At 46.1% G+C, this 22,229-nt stretch overlaps 1 protein-coding gene across 1 annotated transcript in view; it reads right to left on the bottom strand.

Moving 5' to 3' along the window:
- Window positions 1-22,229, bottom strand: part of PLXNA4 (plexin A4) — a 415,019-nt gene that overhangs the window by 128,825 nt on the left and 263,965 nt on the right. Inside the window, exon 4 of the mRNA XM_019751040.3 lies at window positions 18,756-18,887. Within this exon, the coding sequence (XP_019606599.3) occupies window positions 18,756-18,887 (132 nt within the window). The remainder of the gene's footprint in view (window positions 1-18,755; window positions 18,888-22,229) is intronic.

Below are 22,229 nucleotides of genomic sequence, written 5' to 3'. Positions count from 1 at the left end.
CTCAGGAAACTCCTATTCATCCTTGAAACCGGGCTCCTACGTGGCCTCTTTCAGGTCCTTCTTCATCAGCCCCTTCTCTGGGCTACTTCTCTACAATGTATCACTTCTGCTGTCACATCCAACTTATATTGTGATTGATCAGTGGGGTCAGCTAGAGGTGTATATGACGGCTTTCAATACATCATGAACTCCGTGAAGAAGAGCTCGTTTTTTTTTAAATTCCATAACTCCCTCACCTACAACAGTTTCTAGGACTGGGTAGGAAGTCACCAACTGTTGGACCAATGAATAATTGAATAAATGCAGGCAACAACGAAGTAATCAAGTTGCATTAGGTTGGTGCAAAGTAACTGCAGGTTTTGCAATTATTGCTAACCTTTTAAACCATGATTACTTTTGCACCAACCGAATACAAAGGTAGAAGAGGGTAAGATCATCCCTGCGCAGTCTATACCTTCATGGAGCAGACATCATCTGTTCTAAGCGATGTCTGTGTTTCTGGAATTATTGAAAGGAGAGACATTGGGACCGAAAATGAGGGGGAAACTCAGTGCACTAACTCACACCTGACACTCTTTAATTGATGCCTCACATTTTTGAATACATCACACACACACACACACACACACACACACACACACACACACACACCTGTCACTTTGTCTCTAGAATCATAACATCATAGGCTATCCCAGCATTCAGAATGGCAGCCAGCTTTGCCGACTGAACTCACATGGGTAATTCTCATTTTATCCTCTTACCTGAGAACTTGGTTCTAGGATACACAGAAAGCGATACTGCTGAGTAACGGAATCTACACTCGCTTCTCCTGCGGTGTTATCACGCTGCGTGGTAATCCAGGTATAGAGGCACGAAGGAGGGGGAATGCAGAGGCCTTCCTAGTATCGGGGAAGCTGACGACTGGGGTCCAACAAGAACCTAGGACCCCCCTGGATGTGTTTCCTCTCCACAGCCATGACTTGTTATGAGACTCTGGCTTCGTTTCTCCTACATATACAATGGGGAGAATTCTACAATCTAGATTGCACCTAACCACAAAGATCCAAAATGAGGAGAGACAGGTTCTAGATCTCAGACCAGGGAAAGGACATCAGGCAGGAACTGGATTCCCAGGGTCCTACCTGTGGACCCTCCAGTTGCAGGAGTCCTTCACCTTCTGCATTCCCCACAGAAGTGTGTACCGTCTCTGACTTCCCGAACACTTGAAGAAATAGCTAATTAGGCCTGCCAAGCCCGGCTCTATACAAATTAAGTCGTGGAGACTAAAGTACATTCAGGAAATGGCTATCAGTTAGAAAACAGAGTTTCCCTTTTATTTTCTGAAGAAGTGATTGTTAGACGTGGTTACAATATTTTAATTAAGGAGGGATCAGCTTTATGGAATCTAGAAGGCTGCAAATGTGTGTCCTCCATTTCTGGGTAAGTGTTCTATAGTGGAGAGAGTTCTATATGTAAAGACCACAGGGCCTCTCCCCGATCCCACCGGTAAGATTCCCAGAGGCTATTGCAGGGTCAGTTGAAGCTTCCTCAGTTGGAAAGGTCCATGAAGGAGTAATGTTACTGAGAGACTCAGTCATGCTGGTTATCCAGCTTTGTCTCCACCTGGGACACTGGGTGTCTATACAGGAAGCACAGGAGAATGACAAAGAATGCAGATTGCTGGAATTGAATACTCTCTTTATCCCTCATCAACTGTGATTTTGGAGAGGTTGCTCGACCTCTCTGTGCCTTGGTTTGCTACTCTGTAACACAGGCCCCCAAACTTGCCGTAGACTGGGAGAACACACTTGAAAATCACATATCTGACAAAGGGTTTGTTTTCAGACTATATTAATAACTCAAAACCTAGCACTAAGGAAACAAACAATCTGATTTAAAAAAAAAAGGCCAAAAGATTTTAACAGATACTTCAAAGAAGAGATGTAGATAGCAAATAAAAAGAGGTTTAAATTATGAGTCATTAGGAAAATGCAAATGAACACCACAATGAGATATCCCTATACACCTATGTGAATGGTTAAAAAACAAACAACAGACAGACAAACAAAACCCAAAAAACTCACAATACCAAGTGTTGGTAAGGATACAGGGAAGCAACTAAAACGATCATACATTGCTAGTGAAAATGCAAAGTGCAGTCATCCTGGAAAACTAGTTTCTTATAATATGACCGAGAAATTCCACTCCTAGGTATTCAAGAGAAACGAAAACCTACACACTTAATAAAAACCTGGAAGTGAGTGTTTACAGGAGGTTTATTTATAGTCACCCAACACCGGAAATAATCCCAATACCATTCAATTGGTGAATGGGTAAACTGAGGTATACCCATATCATTGAAGACTATTCAGCAACACACAGGAGAAGCAACAATGTGGACGAATCTGAAAAGCATGGTGTTGAGGAGAAGAAGCCAGATACAAAAAACTATAGATTTTATGATTCCATTTATATGAAATTCTAGAAAATACAAAACTATAGTGACAGAACAAAGATCAGTGTTTTCCAGGGGCTGGAGATAGGGGCTAGAGATTGCAAAGGAACAGGAAAGAACTTTTCGGGGTGGTGGAAATGTCTATATCAGGACCGTAGTGGTGATTGCATTATTGTGTACATTTTTGTTTTCAATTTTAAGAACTATTTATTTTGAACTAACTTTGGACTTACAGAAAAGTTGTGTAAATGGTACAGAGTTCCCATATCCATTTAACCCAGGTTCTCCTAATGTTAACAGCACACACAACCATGTTACAATTATGAAAACCAGGAAATTAATACTGATACAATGTAATTGACGAAACTCTAGTCTTTATTCTAATTTCACCGGTTCTTCTACTTAATTTTCTATTCTGTTTCAGGTCTCCACATTCCATTTAGTTATTGTCTCACCTTAGTCACCTCTAATTTGTAACAATCTTTTCTTATCTTCATGACTTTGACACTTCTCATGAATACTGGTCAGTTATTTTGTAGACTGTCTTTCATTTTGGGTTTGTCTGAGGTTCTCGCATAATTAGAATGAGTTTATGCAATTTTTTGGCACGGATATCACAGAAGTGATGTTGTGTCCTTCTCAGTGCATCTTATGATATTGGTATGTCTTGTTCCTGATTATGTTAACCTTGTAGGTGCTTTCTCAACTGTAAAGTTACTATTTTTTCCTTTGCAGTTAATAAATATCCTGGAGGAAATATTTTGACATTATGCAAATATCCTGTTTCTCCTTCAAAATTTTCCCACTAATTTTGCATCCAATAGTGGATCTTCTCTGTAACAATTATTATCATAGTGTAATTTAAATTTTTTTCTCCTCCCTTCTACATTTAAAAATTTTGATTTGATGTTTTAATATTTAAAACACATTTTATTTTGAAATGATTATAGATTCATGGGAAGTTGCAAAGATAGTACAGGGAAGTCCCATGTACACTTCACCCAATTTCCTCCATGGTTACATCTTACGAAACTATAGTATCAAAACCAAGAAACTGACATTGGCGTAAAGCGTGTCGATCATTCTACGTCATTTTATCACATGTATAGATTCATGTAACTACTATCATTTTATCACATGTATAGATTCATGTAACTACTCAGCATACAAAACTATTCCATCACCACCATATAACTCTACGCTTAAAATTGGTGACCTATGTTAATTATATCTCAATAAAGTTGGCAAAACCCAAAACACAACGCTCTCCCCCCCAACTCTGCCAGGATAACTTTAACAGTAAGTAACTATTAGCTCTCATTATTGCTGTTTTCTCACGCAGCATCTGTGTCCTGTACTTGGGGTGCTAATAGACTAAGATGCTCAAGCAAAGGCCAGTCCAGGCAATAAACAAGGGTGGCAGGGGCCCTGGCACTGTTGGAGATTCCCAGGGCTGACTCCTGTACATCTCTGTGGGCTCCCGCTTTGCTCCTGCCTCTTCTCTTTATGGCAACTATCTTTCTGTTACTTGAATATACCAACCAAGTCTTGCTTCAAGTCTTTGCACTTGCTCTCTCCTCTGTCTAGAATGTTCTCCTCATAGATATTCAGTGGCCAGACCCCATGTCATCTACTCAGAAAGAGCTTCCTGGGCTACCTACTCTAAATCTGGCCCCCACCGCTCGTTTCAGCTTCTCTCTAGCCTGTGGTTCCGTTTTATTTCCATGATAGCTCTTATCACTAGAAGAAATGATCTTGGTTATTGACTTGCTGACTTGTTAGTTGCCCATCCCCCATCCCCACTAGCATGTAAGTGACATCAATGCCCGGGCATCCTCTGCTTTGTCTACATCTGTGTCTTGTGTATTTGTCAAGTGACTGTGGCCACAACCCCCTGACGAGTTTCCCTGCTGCCTTCCTTCTCATTCTCTCTCCTCCTTTCTTCCCTTCCCTTTAATTCTCTTTACATCCCCTTCCTATTCCAACACACATCCATTAAGATAAAAATGAAGTATCCACTCACACGGGAGGAATCGCTCACAGACCCAGCGGCTTCTGCCTACTCCCTCCAGGATTTTCTGCAGTGACTCCCTCCTTCCCAACCCTTTCCCTTGGTTCTCAGCCTGTCCTTGATGGGTGCCGGCGGGAGGAATGCTCAGAAAAGAGGGCCCTCGCTAAATTGTCTATAAGCTGTGTATTCATGACCTGCATTTAAGCGAACAGAAAAGGCTTCCCGGGAAATCTGCAGGCTTCTCATCGAGTTTACTCCTGCCCATTGCCCCATGTCAACCTCGTTAGCTCTGTTATGATTCTTTCTGTGGAGCGGCCTCTATCTGCCCTATGAAGTCCATACATTTCTAAGGGAAAAGGGAATGAGAGGAAGGAAAGACAGATTATTGATCACGTAGAAGGCGTTCTTCCTCCCTCTGGAAAGCCAGGTGGACTTCCGGAGCTCGTTTCTGCCCTGAAATGGGGAAGCCGCTTCTGAAATGACTCCTCTGGGTTGGGGGTGGGCTGTTTTTATGGCCAGTGGGTAATAGCATTTCCTGATTTATGAATTGGCATCTGGAAGAGATGCCGAGTCCCTGGATGGATTTATCATAGGGAGAACAGCCAGATAAATAATCCTGTCACATAAAATTATTGTTCTCATTCTGATTTTTTTTTTTTTTAAATTTCCTTTTGTGTGTTGGTGGGATTTAGGAGCTTTTAGTGGGAAAGCAGGAGAGGAATAAGTTATTTGGTCCCCTTTTTCCCCTATGTTATAAAAATGTACAGATTTTCTCCAGAAACAGTGAGTTGCATAGGAGTCAATTACTAAAATGGCTTCATTATTCAGGAGACCCTTTGAACTTGACTTAAAGCCACAGCCAAGGTCCTGGCCTAAGGTGAGATATAGGCACTTTGCTCTCATGGTTTTGGTCCAAGGTCCATTTGGGATAGGTATTTACTTTATAAATTGGTAGAGAGAAGGTCATTACATGTAGGTTTCTCTCATCTTCTCCAAATCAGTGTGAGGATTCATTTAAATGCACAAAATGTGTATTGAGCATCTATATGGTACAAACAGCCCCACCAGCGTCCTGGGGCTGCAAAGACACCCATAGACAGGAGCATGCAGTCTGGAGGGCTTGGGTGAGGGTGACTGTAAGTAGAATGAAGACTTTGAAGCATGCACACAATTTCCCGGGTGACATGAGGCACAGGATGTCCCGGACAGGATGGAAACAGAGGTCCATGGTTGAGGACACACGCCGTGTGGCTGAGCCAGAAACGGGAAACTGTTGCCACTTTATTATGCTTTATGTATTTAAGATCCTTCTCACCCATAAACTTGTCACCTCCCCGAGGGCAAGGACCCCGCCAGACTTCTTTTGTACCCACTCCTTTGTTCCCTGACCTTGAGCTTTAATACACAGTAGGTCAGGAGAAAGGACACCGTTGTCTATAAAAGGCCAGAGAGATTCTATGTTAGAGTTGGCAGAGGCAATGCGGCCTGTCTCAACAACTCAACTCTGCTGTTGTGGTAAAAGCAGCCATAGATGACATGTAAACAAATGGGCAGGACCGGGTTCCAAGAAAACTTGATTTACAAAAACGGGTCATCCATCACATTTGGACTGGAGTTTGCCAACCCCTCTAGCAGGTCAACAATACGTGCTTGTTCAATTGAGTTGAAAGGATATCCTTTGATAACAAGGGCATCTCAGTTAAAACAAAACAAAACAAAAAAAACCCACAACATCAAATATGACCTGACAAAGGAAATAACTGCCAAACATGTTACGAGTTATTTTCTATGCAGAAAGATTCCCGTGGTACTTGTAACACACACTCTATCATATAAGCGTATTTTATAGAATGGGTCCCTTACATAAAAATGGAATCTGAATCTTCTCCTGTATGCAAGATGCTGCGTAGACACCATCTCTTTCTATGGCACCAGGTTCCAGAGGGCAAGAAAAAAAGCATGGGGCGGGGGAGGGGGGGAGGCAACCGGGGGGGGGGGGGGCAGAAATCTTTCTTCTCATTTTGCTGGTCTGGAGAGGGAGCAATCGGGGAGTGGCAACCGAGGCAGGATTCTGCTGGTGGGGGTGGCCTTGGGGACTGGCCAGCAGAGGCTGTGGAGCTACCTCCAACCAGGGTGTCTGACCATGGAGGTTTCTGCTCATTCCTCTAATTTATTTCTTTGTTTTCATGGCAGAATAAACTCCAAATTCCAAGGGTCAACGGAGTGCCTGCCACCAGCCCATGTGAGGCCAAAAAAACGCTTGGTGCCATCAGTCAATGCCAGCTAGTTAATAACAACCAGCCTCTTCGCTAATGGCCCGAGGCAGGGGTCCTTGGGCAGCAAAGGCTCTAGCGGAGAGACTGGTTTGCAAGAAGCATGTCTGCTGGCCACCTTCAAGGGCATATCCACCCATGGTCAGCTCTTTAAGAAGGTAGTAATTAGTTTTATTCCCTTCGGTGCACACGATGCATATAGTGGGATTTGGCATATAGAGAACCATTGGAGTCTGTCCCTCTCATCTTGACTTGCCTTCGGTGTATGTCTATAACTAAGAAATATCAAGATTGCAAGGCAATTCAGGGCTTGTGTTCAGCTCCTACGGGGAGCAAATAAGCTTTCAAGGGTCAGGGCTCCAGGCAAGGAAAGGCCACTGCAAAGGAAAGGTAATCGTGACTCAGTGGGCCCGTACCACACAGCATCTCTTGCCAACTGCAGGTGGTGAGTACAACCACTAAAGAGCAAGCTACTAGAGGGCATGGGTGTCTTGTGTGTCTCTGTATATTCCCACATGGAGACCTCCATGCAGAGTTGCAGGGACAACACTTTCTAGGCCTACCTGTATATTGTGGTCACCTGGGCAGTGCTTTCCTTTCTGGTGAGAGGTGGCATCCTGTGATGCTGTGGATGGATCACAGGTGTGCCACTATTTTGATCCTTTCAGCCCATGGGGCAGCTGGGAAATGCCTTGAGAGATCAGTGCCCCCAGAACGTGGTCCCCTCTGGTCATGGGGGGACCTCCATCACCCCAAGGAGCTGTACCAATACATTCATTTTCCATGTGTGCCTTAATAAAACACATGTTGGAAAGCACTGATAGGGTCTACGAAGGAGAAAACTGAGAGCAGAAGTCAAGATCTCACAACAAGTCAAGGACGTGATTCCAGAGAGCCTGACTCTGGGCCCAATACTGCGCCACTCCTCCACGGAGGTCACACTACGTTGTCAACAAGAAACAGTGAAAGTCAAATTATCGAAATTGAGAAATCACTTGAACAAAACCTAGTGGATGGTCAGATGATGTCATTAGCAACGCTTGAAATATGAGCGGATGCCCAAAGCTGAAGTCAACTTGTTCCAGTGAATTCATAACATTCTCCCCGAGACCAGTGGCTTTCATTTTGACCAGGACATGTGGCAAAAGATATGTTTTATATGGCAGCCCAGGGCCCACACATACATGCACATATAGTTTCATAGTACTTCTCCTTACTATGCTTGATGGACACTGTTCTATTTGATTTTATTCTATCCCATTAAAAAAAAAAATTCTGGGCATGACCCTTTAAATTGATTTAGTGACCCACTAAATTGATTTCTCGACCCACTAATGTGTCATGACCGACAGTATGAAAAACACTCGCTTCCCTCCCTCCCTCATCCGAGACTGGGCACATGGGAGGCGAATGCGGAGAAGAGTGAGATGAGAGATTGAGATAAACATCAGGAGGCAGGTGGGAGGGATACGAAAAACAGGATCAAGGAAAGAATGGGAATGCAATGAGGCCCAGGAGAAGGGAATGGGAAATGGTGGGCATCATGAGAAAAGGCTCACTCTGGACTGACAGATTTATGTCTACATAACCATCCTCAACCTCCACAGTCATTCTGGCCATATTTATGTAAGAATTTTCCTTGACAGCTTTAATGGTCACAGTCATCAGAGTGCTATCTGTTCATCTGAAGATTGTCTTATCTGTCAGCACCAGGTCAAAGGACAAGGGTCTCTCTCAGAGAGAATTTTCTGTCTGCTGTCCAGGGATCTGGGCCCCAGAAAGAGCTAGAAGGCATTGGATAAATTACTCAGAAATTACTCAGAAACTGACCACACTGACTCCTCTTATATCGATGTACCTACACACAGCGGGCTCTGTGGACCGCTGAGCTGGGTCTAAACAACAAGCTCTTGAGTACGGAGAAGATAGTTTTAGAAGGTAACGGGAAAGTGAAAATCAGACATTGAGATGAGATTACGATATGACCCAGCTGCAAGTTTACATCGTCCAATGGCCAGTGGGTTTCTAAGGAGTTTTGCTTGTACACTCTGTAGTAAAAAAAATGTTTGAACATGCACCTACAAAGCACACACACACACACACACACACACACACACACACACACATTTCTAAAGAATATACATGTCCTATTTATTAACATCATTCCATTATCAAATATACACAAAATTACGAAATAAAGAAGTGAGATAAAGGTAAAACAGCATCCATTTATTTTGCTTTACTAATGAGTGATATAACACATCTTCCTGTCACCAAGAAAATTATTATAGATAATGGTGAGGCTGATGTGTGAGGGATTGGCTTCATTATTTTTGAAAATCTTTGTTTAGCAGGTAGTGATACAGGGTTCTGAGGTCTAAGGTTCAATTTATTTCGATACTTTGTTTTAATGGCTGTCATAACGAAAGACACCTCACGTAGACACAGAGGCACAAAAAGCACATTTTTGGCTGGCTATGTTGACTAAATCATGATACTTTTTTTCCAGTCTTAGGCACCAATTATATGAAAATTGTTGTTGAAATTCAGCTAGTAGATTTCCATCTTCTCTGATGTCAATCAGCTATTCTTTCAACTAATCGGAACGTGCTGACGTTTTATACTTTGTAACAAATGGGTCAAAACTCTCCAAGAGTCTTCATTTGGAAGAATTTTAGGCAAGCGGAAGGTTCTATTTCCAAGTTTTTAAAGTTTTTAGATATGCCTTATGAAGGTGTCACACTCATATCAACAACAAAATCACACAAAGATACAATATTTCTAAGCATCCTTTTTTTCCCCCTTCCAAAATGGACTCTCTGTGCCATAAATTCTTTCTAAAAGTAGCTACTTTCTAACTCATTGTTAACACACCGCCTTTATGGTGAGGGGGCAGGTGAAGTGTGTAATTTTTTAAAGTTATCAGCAAAGTGGCATGCTTCTGACAGCTGCTTGTCAGAACTGAAAAGGTCAGCAAATGCGGAACATTTTGATTCTTTTAAAAGAAAAATGTTTAACTATGTTTCCCTAACCAGCAAACCTCGGTGCTGTACAACAATGTTTTCATGATCATGCCTATCTCCTTGCAAAGTATTGTAAAGACTCTCTTTAATGGATCGTTTTCACAATATTGATAATATCGGTCACCCATCAGTTGCAAATTTGTTGTAATCTACTGAAACGGAATCAGCCAGTAACAACACGAGTGTCTATTACTCAGAGATGTGGCCATCTCATGTACCTCTGTGTCTTCCTAATACGTGAATTGTAGCCTTACTCACAGACCAAGGCAAGGAAACAGTCTCCAGTATCACCTGTATATTATATGAGTAAAGTCTAATTTCTTGTTTTCAACAGAAAAAAATAGCAGCCCGAATAGTTTATTTTCTTGCCCCATCTTAGCACCACTGGGCATCCTGAACTGGGGATTAAAGTGGTACCAAGGCAAGGGAGACCTCATTTCCATGTCACACTTCCTGTGTGTATTGCTTGTGCCCTGAAATGTCCTTCCCTTAACGAGACTGAGCTTTTATCACCAAGTCTTGTGGATTAAAGGTGGCTTCAGGGACGCGGGGACCTCTTCTCTTACCCTATAGGTTACCTCAGGTGTCAGGGGTGATCTCCGCCAAACATGGCGTCTCAAGGAAGCATGTGGGGCACTAGAACAGCGAAGGGACCCTCAACACCCCCACACCCAGGCTGTGAGGCCATAGCTCCCTGGGAAATATGGCCGATGGAGGCCGCCTGGTTTGCTCTCTGCCACTCTCGGCACCAAAGAACCAGTGGCCTGATATGCCCTGGAAGAGATCGCGGTCAACTTATGAATGATGGAACTAAAGGTAGTATAGGTGAAGTTTTTTCAATAAAATATAAACAATATTCTAATAGAGCGGCATACTGAAAATAAAGATGACAGCTAAGATTTATTGAGACCTCGTTATGTGCCAGGCACTGCATTAAGAGTTTTATATATGTTTTCTAATTGACTCACTGTAACCACCAGGCATGAGCCTATGGCATGAGCATATCCCTGTGATACTGTCGAGAAAACAGAAGTACACAGAGGTCAAATAACATGCTCAAGGTCATATAGACAGAGAGTAGCAAACCCAGGCCCAGAATCCAGGGCAGGTGGTTGCAACTCAGTCCCTGAACCATCTTCAGGTCACCCAACAGGGAACTGCATAGCCTCCCCCAGCCCTGAATCCTTCTTGAGAAGGATAGACCTATTTCCAAACTCGTTTCTCTACTCCTGTACTCTCTACTCCTTGGTTTGCACAACTTTCTTTAAATAAATACCCAGACAGTCTCCTCCTCCACCGCTACGCACTCCTTCGAAATTATCGCATTGTCTCTGAGTCAGTTTCAAATTCATGACTCCATTGTCTACGCATAATATTTAAAATGCATTGAGAGACTCAGTTCAGATATAATTCTGCCATTTGTAATTTCTCTTTTTATTCCTATAGTGCGTTTGATAAAGTCATGTGACACCACTAATGCCAACGAGTCATCTTGAACAATGGCACAGATTAACACGCATCTAGTTACTTTTGAAAACGTCTTATCCAGATTCAAACTGAGAGTACACAATTTATTCAAGTAGCACAGATTTCCCGTCTCTCTGCAGAACTTAAAGTCGGTCCTCAGGCACTTAACCACTTCCATTCACACATCATCCCTGGTCCCCGAGGACAGGAGAGAGGGCTGGGATTGTGTGGATCAGCCCCCATCCACACCCACCATGTGAGAAGAGATGGGGAGCCAAGCGGTGCTCAGAGAATTGAGGACTGTCTTAGGAAACACCCCAAGAGCTCTGACCTTACATGCTGACATCCTTTTCCTCCCAGAACCCAACTCCACAAGGAAGTTGGGGTCAGGGTAACCCCCAGAGTGGTCACTTTCTTTTCAGGGCCCTGAAGCCGAAGCATGTCCTCACCTCACCCCTACAGAGCTTCCAGAAAGGCCTTCTTTCTGCTCTTCTCCATTCTCCAAAATGTCCAGCCTTGCGCTGGGCACACACTGGACACGTATGAAGCATACATGGCAGGAGTGGGCGCAAAGGGGGCAGAGACACAGCCCGTGCCCTGTGTGCCCACGCAGTGGAGTCTCCTCACATTGCTAAGTGGAATACTGCAGGTGGCTGTCTTAAAAATGGCACTTCAAGTGCCTTGAAAATATGGAGACTCTGATACTAAGTGGAAAGGAGAGCTGAGTGTCAGGGCAATTGCTGGAGACAGATGCTTAATGGAGTTCAGGATGAGAGAGCTGCTAGGGCTCCCCCCCAATCACCTGCCCCTTAGATTTCCTGTCTCTCTCCCTCACCCATCCTGCCCCACTTTTATAAACTTGCTCTTCTTCTCTTTTTCCTCTTCTCAGAGAGAAGGGGACCCAGTCACTTCCCCTTCTGCTCTCAAGACCTTTCTGACACATGAAGAGTCAGAAGCTATTTTAGCTGCCCGGGCTGCGACAGCCTTAAGCCCAGGGGAGCTGGACTCCAGTGGACTAAAATTCTTCCCCCAGAGCAGAAGTGGTTACAAAGAGAAACCCATGGAGCCCTGCAGGGGCCACACAACTCTGACTGGGGAGGGAGGGAGACCGCCGGCTCCAGGTCTGTCAGTCTCCTTGCGGGCGGTGCTAATGGGTGTGAAGGGGACACTCAGCTTTAGTATTTTTCCGAGGGGCTTCGAAACAGCTGGGGGTGCCAGGGTACCTGGAGGAGCTGGCACCCAGCGCTGAAATGACCTGCAGCCACCAAACAGGGATTTGTCTCAGCCTTCCTACCCTAGCAACAATGCATTTCCTAAGAGTATTAGTAATAATAATGATGACAAAGATAACCCCCAACTTGCTAAGAGCCCATTGCATGCCAGGCACTTTATACGTATGCCCTTTAATCCCAGAAGTCCTGGAAGGTTGACATTATCATGTGCATTTTACACATGAAGAATCTCAAGCACAAGTTGCTTGAGTGACCGGCTCCGGGTGGCAGAGCTGGTAGGTGCGGAGGCCCAGGATGAAAACCCTGGTTCCCAGCCAGTGTATGCCCACCTGTGGTCTTCGTCCTGCACACATCACTGGTTCCAGTCACCCCCACGACTGTCTGAGAGGTGATGTCAGGCCACTGCCATTTTTTCCTCTGGGGCAGGCCACTAAACTCGGTCATATTCAGATGTTAGAGACCTTGGTGTCTATATGAGTGCCCACTAAGAGCACGTCAGTTGGAAAAGTGGTGGTGGTGGGGTGCTTCTCTGCTTACTCCATCTAGGGGGTGGACTGGCTGTGTCTGGGGCCCCGGGGACCCCAAGATGCACTAGAGTAGATGTTGCAAAGGGTCTCTTGTCCCAACTTGCATGAGGGCTGGAGCTAAGGAAGAATAAGCCAAGGGATCCCCTTCCCAGAGCAGTGAGGGCAGTTCTGAGATGTGACTTCACCCCGTAGGCCCCATTCGTCCCTCCCTCCCCCAGTCCTTTGGAATTCTAAGGCTTGTTTTGGCGGCTGAGGAGTGGGGTACATAACTCTCCTGCTTGAAGATGAGGGGATGAAAACGTCTTTTGCTGACAAACAGCTCCCAGGTCCTCCCTGGAAGAGGGGCTGGAGATGACATCACAGTAAGTGCTGAGCTGGAGTCTAACTTAGCTCCTCTCCCAACCTGCTGTGTGACTTCAGACAAGACATTTACTTCTCTGGGCTTCAGTCTGCTCCTCAAGCATAGGGGGAAAGGCAGCAGGAGAGAGTTGGACCCGATAAGCCTCTAGGGCTTTTCTAGTTCTAAGGTTTTATGACACAATGGAGAATCCAGGCTACCAGCACTGAAGGACCACGGGAAGCTGGAGTGGGAAGGCATTTCCCCTGCCTGGTTCCCTCCAGTTCTGTGACGGTAAAATGGACACAGTCTGCCTTCACTGAGAAGGAAGTGAGAAATGGGACTATCTCCGTTGTGACATGCTAGACACATTGGGGTCCAGCTCCATACAAAGGAGAAGGCTTTCTGCCGCAGTGAAATTGGGGGAAACACTGCAACAGCTGTTCTCTTTCTGTGAGTGCCTGAGGTAGCTCCATTTCCTGTCATTCACTCTCAGGCCTGCACTTCAAGATCCTTCTCCCAGGAGCTACAAGGAGGAGCCCAGCCTGGGGGCCGGGAGCAAATGTCCAAATGGGCTTGTCACAATGTCAGCCATCCAAACACGAACAGCAATGTACAGCTCGGTCCCCTGCAGGAGCAGGCAGAATGACGGAAAGACGGGCTGTGTCACCACAGACACACCTCAAGAAAGACGTGCCCAGGGACCCAGCACCAACAGAACTCGAATCATTCTTAGCAGAGCCCATCACCTCTGGCTACAGAAACAATCTCCACGACTGCACCTCACATGAGATGTCAGCAGACCTCTGAGATTGTCAGACGTCACCTCTGAACCCTCAGAACAGCCCTGAGAGGCAGATTGGGGATGGACGGGGACACTGAGGGCATAGAAGCAGCAATGCCCCCTTCCTCACACAAGGGGACTCAGCAGAGGTACCATCCGGTTAGGAGTCCAAGACCCAATAGCACGAGCCTGTTGTGGACCACAATATCACCCTCCCCTTGACCTGAACTTCCCCTGAAACTCTCAACATGGTAAAAATCACAATCACAAAGGCAGCCTCTCAGCCACTCCCTCCTACCACGCAGGCGCAACCATCTCTCCAATCCACACCCCCAAGCAAAGAGCCTGAAAAGAAGCACGAAGAACAGGGAAGAGGTAGATACCCTCAGCTGGCCCTCCTTAGTGGCTCTGGGAAGCCCTCAGTGACCACACCCTTTAAAATTGCAGCCCTCCCAGATATCACAGGCCCTACTCCAGTTCCTTTTTCCATAGCATGTATCTATCACCTGCTCGTTGACTGTACGATTTATCTTGTATGCTGACTGTTTTTTTGCTGCTTCCTCTTGCTCAGATTGCAAGCTCCTAAAGTCAGGGATATTTCTTCACTGTTCTTCACTGTTGCTTCTGCAATGCCTAGGCTAGTGCCTGGTGCTTAGTAAGTGTCTGTTGAGAAAATGAGTGAGTCAGGCCTGAGCAAGATGGCGCCCCCTCCTTCATCACCAGGTTGTGTTGGAAGGAGCCCAGCTGAGCTGCTCCACTATGCTTTCCCCGCAGCAAGTGGACCTACCTTCAGACCCACCCCCTCAGCCCCGTGGGCATCTGTGTCTTGGATCACAGCTAGGACTTGAGAGCCACCAGCTCATGAGGGGGACAGGCTGTGCGTGTCACCCGGCACCTTGGAGGAAAACCCACTTGTCCACCGGAGCCAATAAAATGAAAAACGCCATGAAAGACGGCTTTGGCCCAGACACAACTGCAACTGTATCTCCACAGCAGAAACATGTATTTGAGGCCTCTGTCTTTCCGGCAGGGGAGAGCTGGTGTGTGGGTCGGCAGAGGCTGAAATTTACTGAGAAATCTGCCTCTTGCTCTGGGGCCCATCAAAGAAGAGAGTTGCCTTACGTGTGTGTGGGTGTGTGTGTGTGGGGGACAGCGGCTCTTCCCCTTCTAGGGGGTCATTCCAGGGCACCTGGGACAACCCCAGCTCTGCCACCTCAGCGCCTCACTTATCTGCCTTGCTGACTCTTCCCCTCACTTCCCTCCCATCAGTTTGGCAGGTTTTTATCGCAGTAGTTTCAGTGTGTAGAGACCTTCCCTTGGGAGCACTGGAGTTGTAGTAAATAGACACCATATACATAAACACGGACATGTACAAAGCAAGAAGGTGGCTGATGGAGACACACAGACAGGGACAGACGGCGGATGGTACCATGCTTGTGCACACATGCACACTCCCACGCGCCACACGCCATTCTCGGCCTCTGTTAGTTATACGAGCCTTACCCCTTCCAAGTCTATAATCACGCGATTCGCTCCTCTGGCAACCAGCCCCCCCATCTTTAGGGGCCTTTCCAAAAATCACCTCATTCACATAAACTCAGTTGTGGTTGAAAGGGGCTTGTTAGGAAAAACACAACACTCATTTCACCTTTATGGCTCTAAAGAGATTTGGGCAACTGAGAACAAGAGACCAGATATTATATAACAACAGAGCTATAAGATCACTATTCGAGAGATGGTTAAAGTAGGCTATTTAAGTTGAACCAGTAAGTTTAAATAAAAACAAAGAGCAAAAAATAGTATAGAACAGGGCAAAAGTCATGGCAGTGATAAACAGATGACTAAAGTTTGGAAGATGCTTTCTTTATCTGAAGCGTAGTTTTTTAATTATATAAGTTCGAACTAGGGAATTAAGATAAGCAATAAATAATTTGTATCAGTCTCTCTCTTTTCCAATTATGGCTCAATGAAGACTGGGGATTCATTCATTCATTCATTCATTCATTCAGTTATTAAATATTTATCAAGGATCTATTAGGTGAGGTTTAGGCAGACAAGCAAGATACAGGGCTGCCCTCAAGCTGCTGATGGTCTGGTAAGGAGAGAAAAGACAAGAAATCATCACAGCCCAGTCTGAGAAGAGCTACCATACAGGTGTCTAACCACAAGCCAGGAATCACTGGTTGGAGAATGTGACTGCAGACCTAAGTTTTGAAGGACAAGGAAAAATTAGCCAGATGACAAAGGGAAGTGTCGTCCAGGCAGAGCAGACATCATTACTGAGCATCCATCTTTCACCTGCAGACTCAGCCCTGCAAAGTGTTTGACCCATCGTGGCTGATACTGACCCACCAGCGATGGAGACTGGAATTAGCCCAGACCCCCTGGGCTGGTGACTCCCCAGTGTATTTACCAAGATGCTCTGGCCCTGAGCTCTACCTGGTGTGCTCAGTGAGGAAAGTGGGCTGTGGGTTCTGGATTTGCTCTCGCCGGGACCTGCTTTGGACTTGACCTGGATTCCTGAACTTCATACTTCATTAATCTTCCAGAATCTTGATGCCACCCCTGCCTGACTCTAAACATGGCCCACATCCATGCAACACTCCTGTTACAATAAGGGTAAGAGCCTCCATTTACCACGACCTTACTTTTTGCCAGGCTTGGTTTATGCTTATTACACGTGTTACATCACTTGATTCTTAGGACACCACAGCTGTATATTGTTATTATTTGCATGTGACTGGGAAGCATGCTGAGTCTGAAAGTGATTAAGGAACTTACCTGAGACCATGCTCAGTAAATGGCAGAGCCAAGGTGCATGCTCAGATATTCTGACACAGAGACCTGTGCACTCAACCACTGTGCTACCCTACCCCTCCCCACAAAGAATCTGCAAACCCACTGGCTGCCAGTGTTGGTCCAACAGTCGGGTCCTTGGGATTGTGATTTGGGTGGCAGGTGACCCTCCATCTCTGTGAAGAACAGCCCTAGAATGGATGAATGCTCCATTCCTGCCTTCTTTTCCTTTCCAATAATCCGGAGCTCCCAGCATGCCTCACCGATGGGTCCTGAGTACTGGCTGCACTCTCAGGGAAACTGAGGACAAGGGGCTCAGAATCCCAACTCAGTTATCAGACGGGGCTTCACCCAACTTATATTTTCCTGCTTTGGAAGTCATTCAGTGTTTTAAGTCCCAGTTCGGCTATCCCAGCTTTCAGGTCAGGTACGAAATCTTACAATATCCGATGCCTTATGGAAGTCTCGGGTCTTCTCCAAAGGATTCATTCCAACATAGAAAGTTGCTTCCTCTCATTGTCTAGGGCCTTGGGGGGAAGCAGGGAGTGGGGAGTATGGGCCCCAGTGAAAGAGAGCAAGGAATGAAAGCAAAGGAGGGGCCTCATGCCCAGTCCTGACTCCTGGGGTAAAATGCTCCCCTCTTGGCCCCACGTCGGGCCATTTCCAAGGCATGGCAGCCTCCACCAGGGCACCACAATGGGTCCTAGTGTGGCTGGACGGAGAGTCCCACACCAAAAGAAGATGTCATCGAACTCTTGGGGAGGGTGGAGCTGCTGCGAGCTGCCAAGGCATAATGCACAAGCCCTGTGGGTGGCATAATGTGGTATTTATCTCCCTCACCATGCAGAGAGGGGACAGCAGGAACAATCAAGACTCTGTGAGTAAGGTCCTCTGGGGAGTTCAGGCCTCCCTAATGAAGATGAAGGGGGGGGGCTCTGCTTTTCATGGATGCTGCCTTTGCCACATACATATTCATGGGCTGGAGGGACAGCTCCTGGGAATGACCCAACATCGAGATGACAGGGGCAGACGTGTGGTAGTACTAATCCACATGTGGGGTGGGGTGTGTCCTGTGGGGTGGAACACACTAGGCAGTGACTTAGGGTACTTTACTCCAGGTATACTCTGAAGGAGATGGAATTTCCAGGTGACGTGGATTCCTGGTCTGCTATAGACCCAGGTTCCTGGCCCGAGCTCAAGAACTGCTGGAGAACTTCATTCTCAGCTGAGACCCAGAAGCAAGCCCAGTTTTGCTCCTTCCAACTCAGTATCAGTGAGCGGTAATCCCCGAGCCATGGCTGCACTGCCTGGCTTGGCCTGGGGGGATTTGATGGAGGTCCCATAGCAGAGTTTCGGGTACATCTGAAGGCCTAGGACACATGCTATATGTCACCTCACCTCTCACACACAGACCGTATGTTCTGAATCTCTTTCCATTTGATTCTTCCATGATGTTCCCACAACCAGGATTTTTAGACAGCAAATCCCTGCCTACCATAGACCTTCAGAGTTTAGGAAGGTCCCCTGGTAGGAGCTTATACTTTGTTTAGGGAAATCTGGACTAAAAACAACTTGAGCCTCTGTACTAAATGCCTTCAACGGAGAGTAAATGTTGGCCCAGAACCTACACACACCATCCTTTTGAAGTTAGAGGATTTGTGCTAGACTCACAGGTATTTTGATATTTAGAAGTTTTCATTCCCTCTTTCAGTGCACTCAGCCTCAGTCCCCAGGCAGCAGAACCAAAAAGACACACACTGGGCCATCCATCAAATCCGCTCTGTGCAGCTGGCCTCCCGTAGGCCAGTACTTAGCTGCCAGACGAATGTCTAACGCCCAGAGCGCCTTACCTGCCTTTCTGACATGATGTAGAGCTGCTCGTGGTCCTTGGAGAAGGCCATATCCCGGAGGACAGGGCCGGGCTCGACCACCTGCACAGTCTCGTACTGGAGGGCATTGCCTCTGGGCCCATCCACCCGGATCTGTGGAGAAGAGAGAGAGGAGAACCGAGGTGAGTTCAGATCCTGCACTGTCCCAGTCGAGCTGCAGCCCAGGGACCCTCCCAACATCCAGGGCAGAGGCAGTGAGCTCTGCTGCCACAGTGCCCAGAGGCCAGGCCCAAAGGGGCAGGCGTGACAGCCCATTGTGGGTCTCATGTGGGAATGACAAGGAGAAGTGGGGAACCTAAACAGGGCTGCACCAAGAACCGCTGTTATTCTCTCCAGTTCCCTGCACCTCAGGCTTACGTCTTTGAAGCCTTGTGTGTCTGTCTTTAGAGAAGAGGGTGAGGCTGGTATTGGGGGGTGGGGTTTGCAGATTGGGGCACAGTAGATAATTGAGGCTGCCTCAGAGTGCCATCCTATAAGAGAGGCAATAGTATTTGCCACATTTGTTAGCGGAAAACATGTGGGTATAAGGATGTGGGCTGATTCTTTGAAACTGGTACCCAACCAGCTCTGCTGCACCTTGCAAGGGAACCAGGCCAGGAGCTAACCCCAGAAATTTCACACCAAGTGGGCTCGTTCTGCCCATTGAAACCAGTGGCTCATGTCTCAGATTTTGGAGGAGAGGTAGGGTCCCAAAACCGCCTTGAGGTTCTATTCATGTCTCCCGGGAAGGGGATGTGGGCATTTCAGGAAAATATGCTCTGGGTATGAGTCATCCGCAGTTTTCTGAGAACACTTTTCAGAGTAGATCGTCCCTGAGCTATCCACAAGTCCTTCCTAGAACTGTTTGGACAACGTGAAGACAACCGGGAAAGACTTTGGCCAACACCTCCCTCCATGACTGAGGACAAACCTAGAAAAGATGGCCTCCGTTCTAGAATCAGAATCATCACGAATCTCAGCTCAGAGATTTGACACGATCACTGCCCAGTGCTAATGGTCCACCCACAGAAGGCAGGACCCAAGATGACCGACAACGTAAGAAGGATGAAGGGAACAGTGGAGGGTTGGAGGGTGACAGGGAGAGACCTAGGGGGTCTCCAAACTTGATTAGATGCCATTTGTATAAGACTCTGTAAGATACCCGGAGTATAATTTTAGAGATTCTAATAACAAAGCTAAAGAAAAAAATTACATTCCAACTAGTCCCGTGATATACTCTTATTTTTAATTTTTAATATTTAATTTTTAACCTCTCATGAGAGCAAGGAGAACAGAATTGCTATTCAGAGGAGCTACATTACAGCAGGGGCCACCACGTCAGTGGCACCAAATCACACCACTTCATCTGCAAGTCTGCTGCCGCTCATTTCTGTGGAATCCACCGGACTCTGACACCGAGGTATTTTATGATTGATGTGTTTGATTTTCGGTTTGTCCCAGACTCTGTTTGTTTTCCTTCTAGGCATTATTGCTAAGCCCTTCCTAGCCATCAGGCACTGGCAGATGGTTTTGCACATAATTCCTTATTGATATAATCCTCTCAATCCTATGAGTTTAGCGTCCATTTGTCATGACTTGCATGACCCCCTCCAGGATCTACTCCCCGCTGTCTCACCTTTTGGGTGGGATCGGACCTGCTCCCCTCCCCTCACACCCCCGCTTCCTGGGGTCGCCCTTGAGTGGCATAAGCAAATCAGTTTCATCTCACTCTCTTATCACAGTGATTGGGAGAAAGCAGGCCCAAGGCTATCAACATGTGGACCCAGAGAAAGCAGACTGTGTTACACATAGGAGGAAGCGAGAATCGCTCGTCACCCTCAGTAGAGTCAGAGAAACAGAGTTGGCAGCCCTGTTGTGCTCAGGATGGGAGCTGGAACCAGGGCAGAGCAGGAGCAGAGATGGGAGAAAGGAAAAATTGTATTTTGGTGATGTCCCTGAGCCACTGAATCAAAAGAACCCCAAAGCCTGCCCTGCGTTAGGACTTTCTGATTACTCAAGGTATTTCCTTATCGTTAAAGTAATGAAAAGGCTTTTTGCAACATCAAAAGTCCTAAATAATGTTCCTATATCATCTTTTCTTACCGCCGAATAGTATTCCATTGTGTATATATACCACAACTTCTTTATCCATTCATCTATCGAAGGACATTTTGGTTGTTTCCATGTCTTAGCCACAGTAAACAAAGCTGCAGTGAACATTGGAGCACACGTGTCTTTAAGTATGAGTGTTTTCAGATTTTTTTGGTAGATACCCAGGAGAGGGATTGCTGGGTCATATGGCAATTCTATTCGTAATTTTTTGAGGAACCTCCACACTGCCTTCCATAATGGCTGCACCAGTCTGCATTCCCACCAACAATGCTGAGCGAAATAAGTCAGACAGAAAAAGCAGAGAACCATGTGATTTCACTGATATGTGGTATATAAACCAAAAACAACAAAAGAACAAGACAAACAAATGAGAAACAGAAACTCATAGACACAGACAATAGTTTAGTGGTTACCAGAGGGTAAGGGGGGTGGGGGGTGGGAGATGAGGGTAAGGGGGATCGAATATATGGTGATGGAAGGAGAACTGACTCTGGGTGGTGAACACACTATGGGATTTATAGATGATGTAATACAGAATTGTACACCTGAAATCTATGTAATTTTACTAACCATTGTCACCCCAATAAATTAAAAAAAAAAAAAAAGTCCTAACTGATAGACTGAAAATAGATGAGGAAAATGGGAGGCCGGTACATTAAACAACGGGCCTGAGTGATCACATCTGGGGACAGACTCTGAAATTCATGCTTTTCCTACCACCAGCTACATGAGAGACCTACTCGTTCCTTGATGGGTTTCGTGGTTACTTCCTGGGGGTGTGGCCCAAGGCAGGGGCTGAGGTCGGTGTCTGTCTCTGGCCTATTCAATTCCAGTGGCTTTCGTCAGTCATTCCTGATACTAATGCCCAACTACTTGAGCGTGAAAATACTACGTTTTAAACATGGAGACATAAATTGATGTAGTTAAAAGTCCTCTTTCCTAATTTCCCATTAAACTCATGGAAAAACAAAACAAAACAAACAACAACCCAAAAACTAGTAAAGGAATTAAACAGAGATATGTTTAGCTCTGAAAATCAAAATGCCTTAAATTCCGATAGCCCTCCTGCTTCTGTACCCACCTGCAAGCCACCGGACGTCCACCTGGCCAGGTCCTGCCTTAATCTGAATGAAATGGAAGTTCATGTAAAAGCAATTGGGACCACCACCCAAGTGAGGGCTTTGGCCCCTCGCCCCGTCAGGCTTTATCTCCAGCTGTGAGTCACCTCTGGAGCAGCATCACGAGAGTGACAAGAGTGACACTGGGCAACCTGGCTGGTCTCCAGTCCCCTCAGGCCTCTGGCGGGAGAAGGCTCTCTGAGGGAATGCTGGTGGAGCTGTCTTA

The sequence above is a fragment of the Rhinolophus sinicus genome, chromosome 8 (assembly GCF_057876585.1).
Source record: "Rhinolophus sinicus isolate RSI-liver-muscle chromosome 8, RSI-T2T, whole genome shotgun sequence".
In the NCBI taxonomy this organism is placed as follows: Eukaryota; Metazoa; Chordata; class Mammalia; order Chiroptera; family Rhinolophidae; genus Rhinolophus; species Rhinolophus sinicus.
This window is presented reverse-complemented; position numbering and strand designations above follow the sequence as displayed.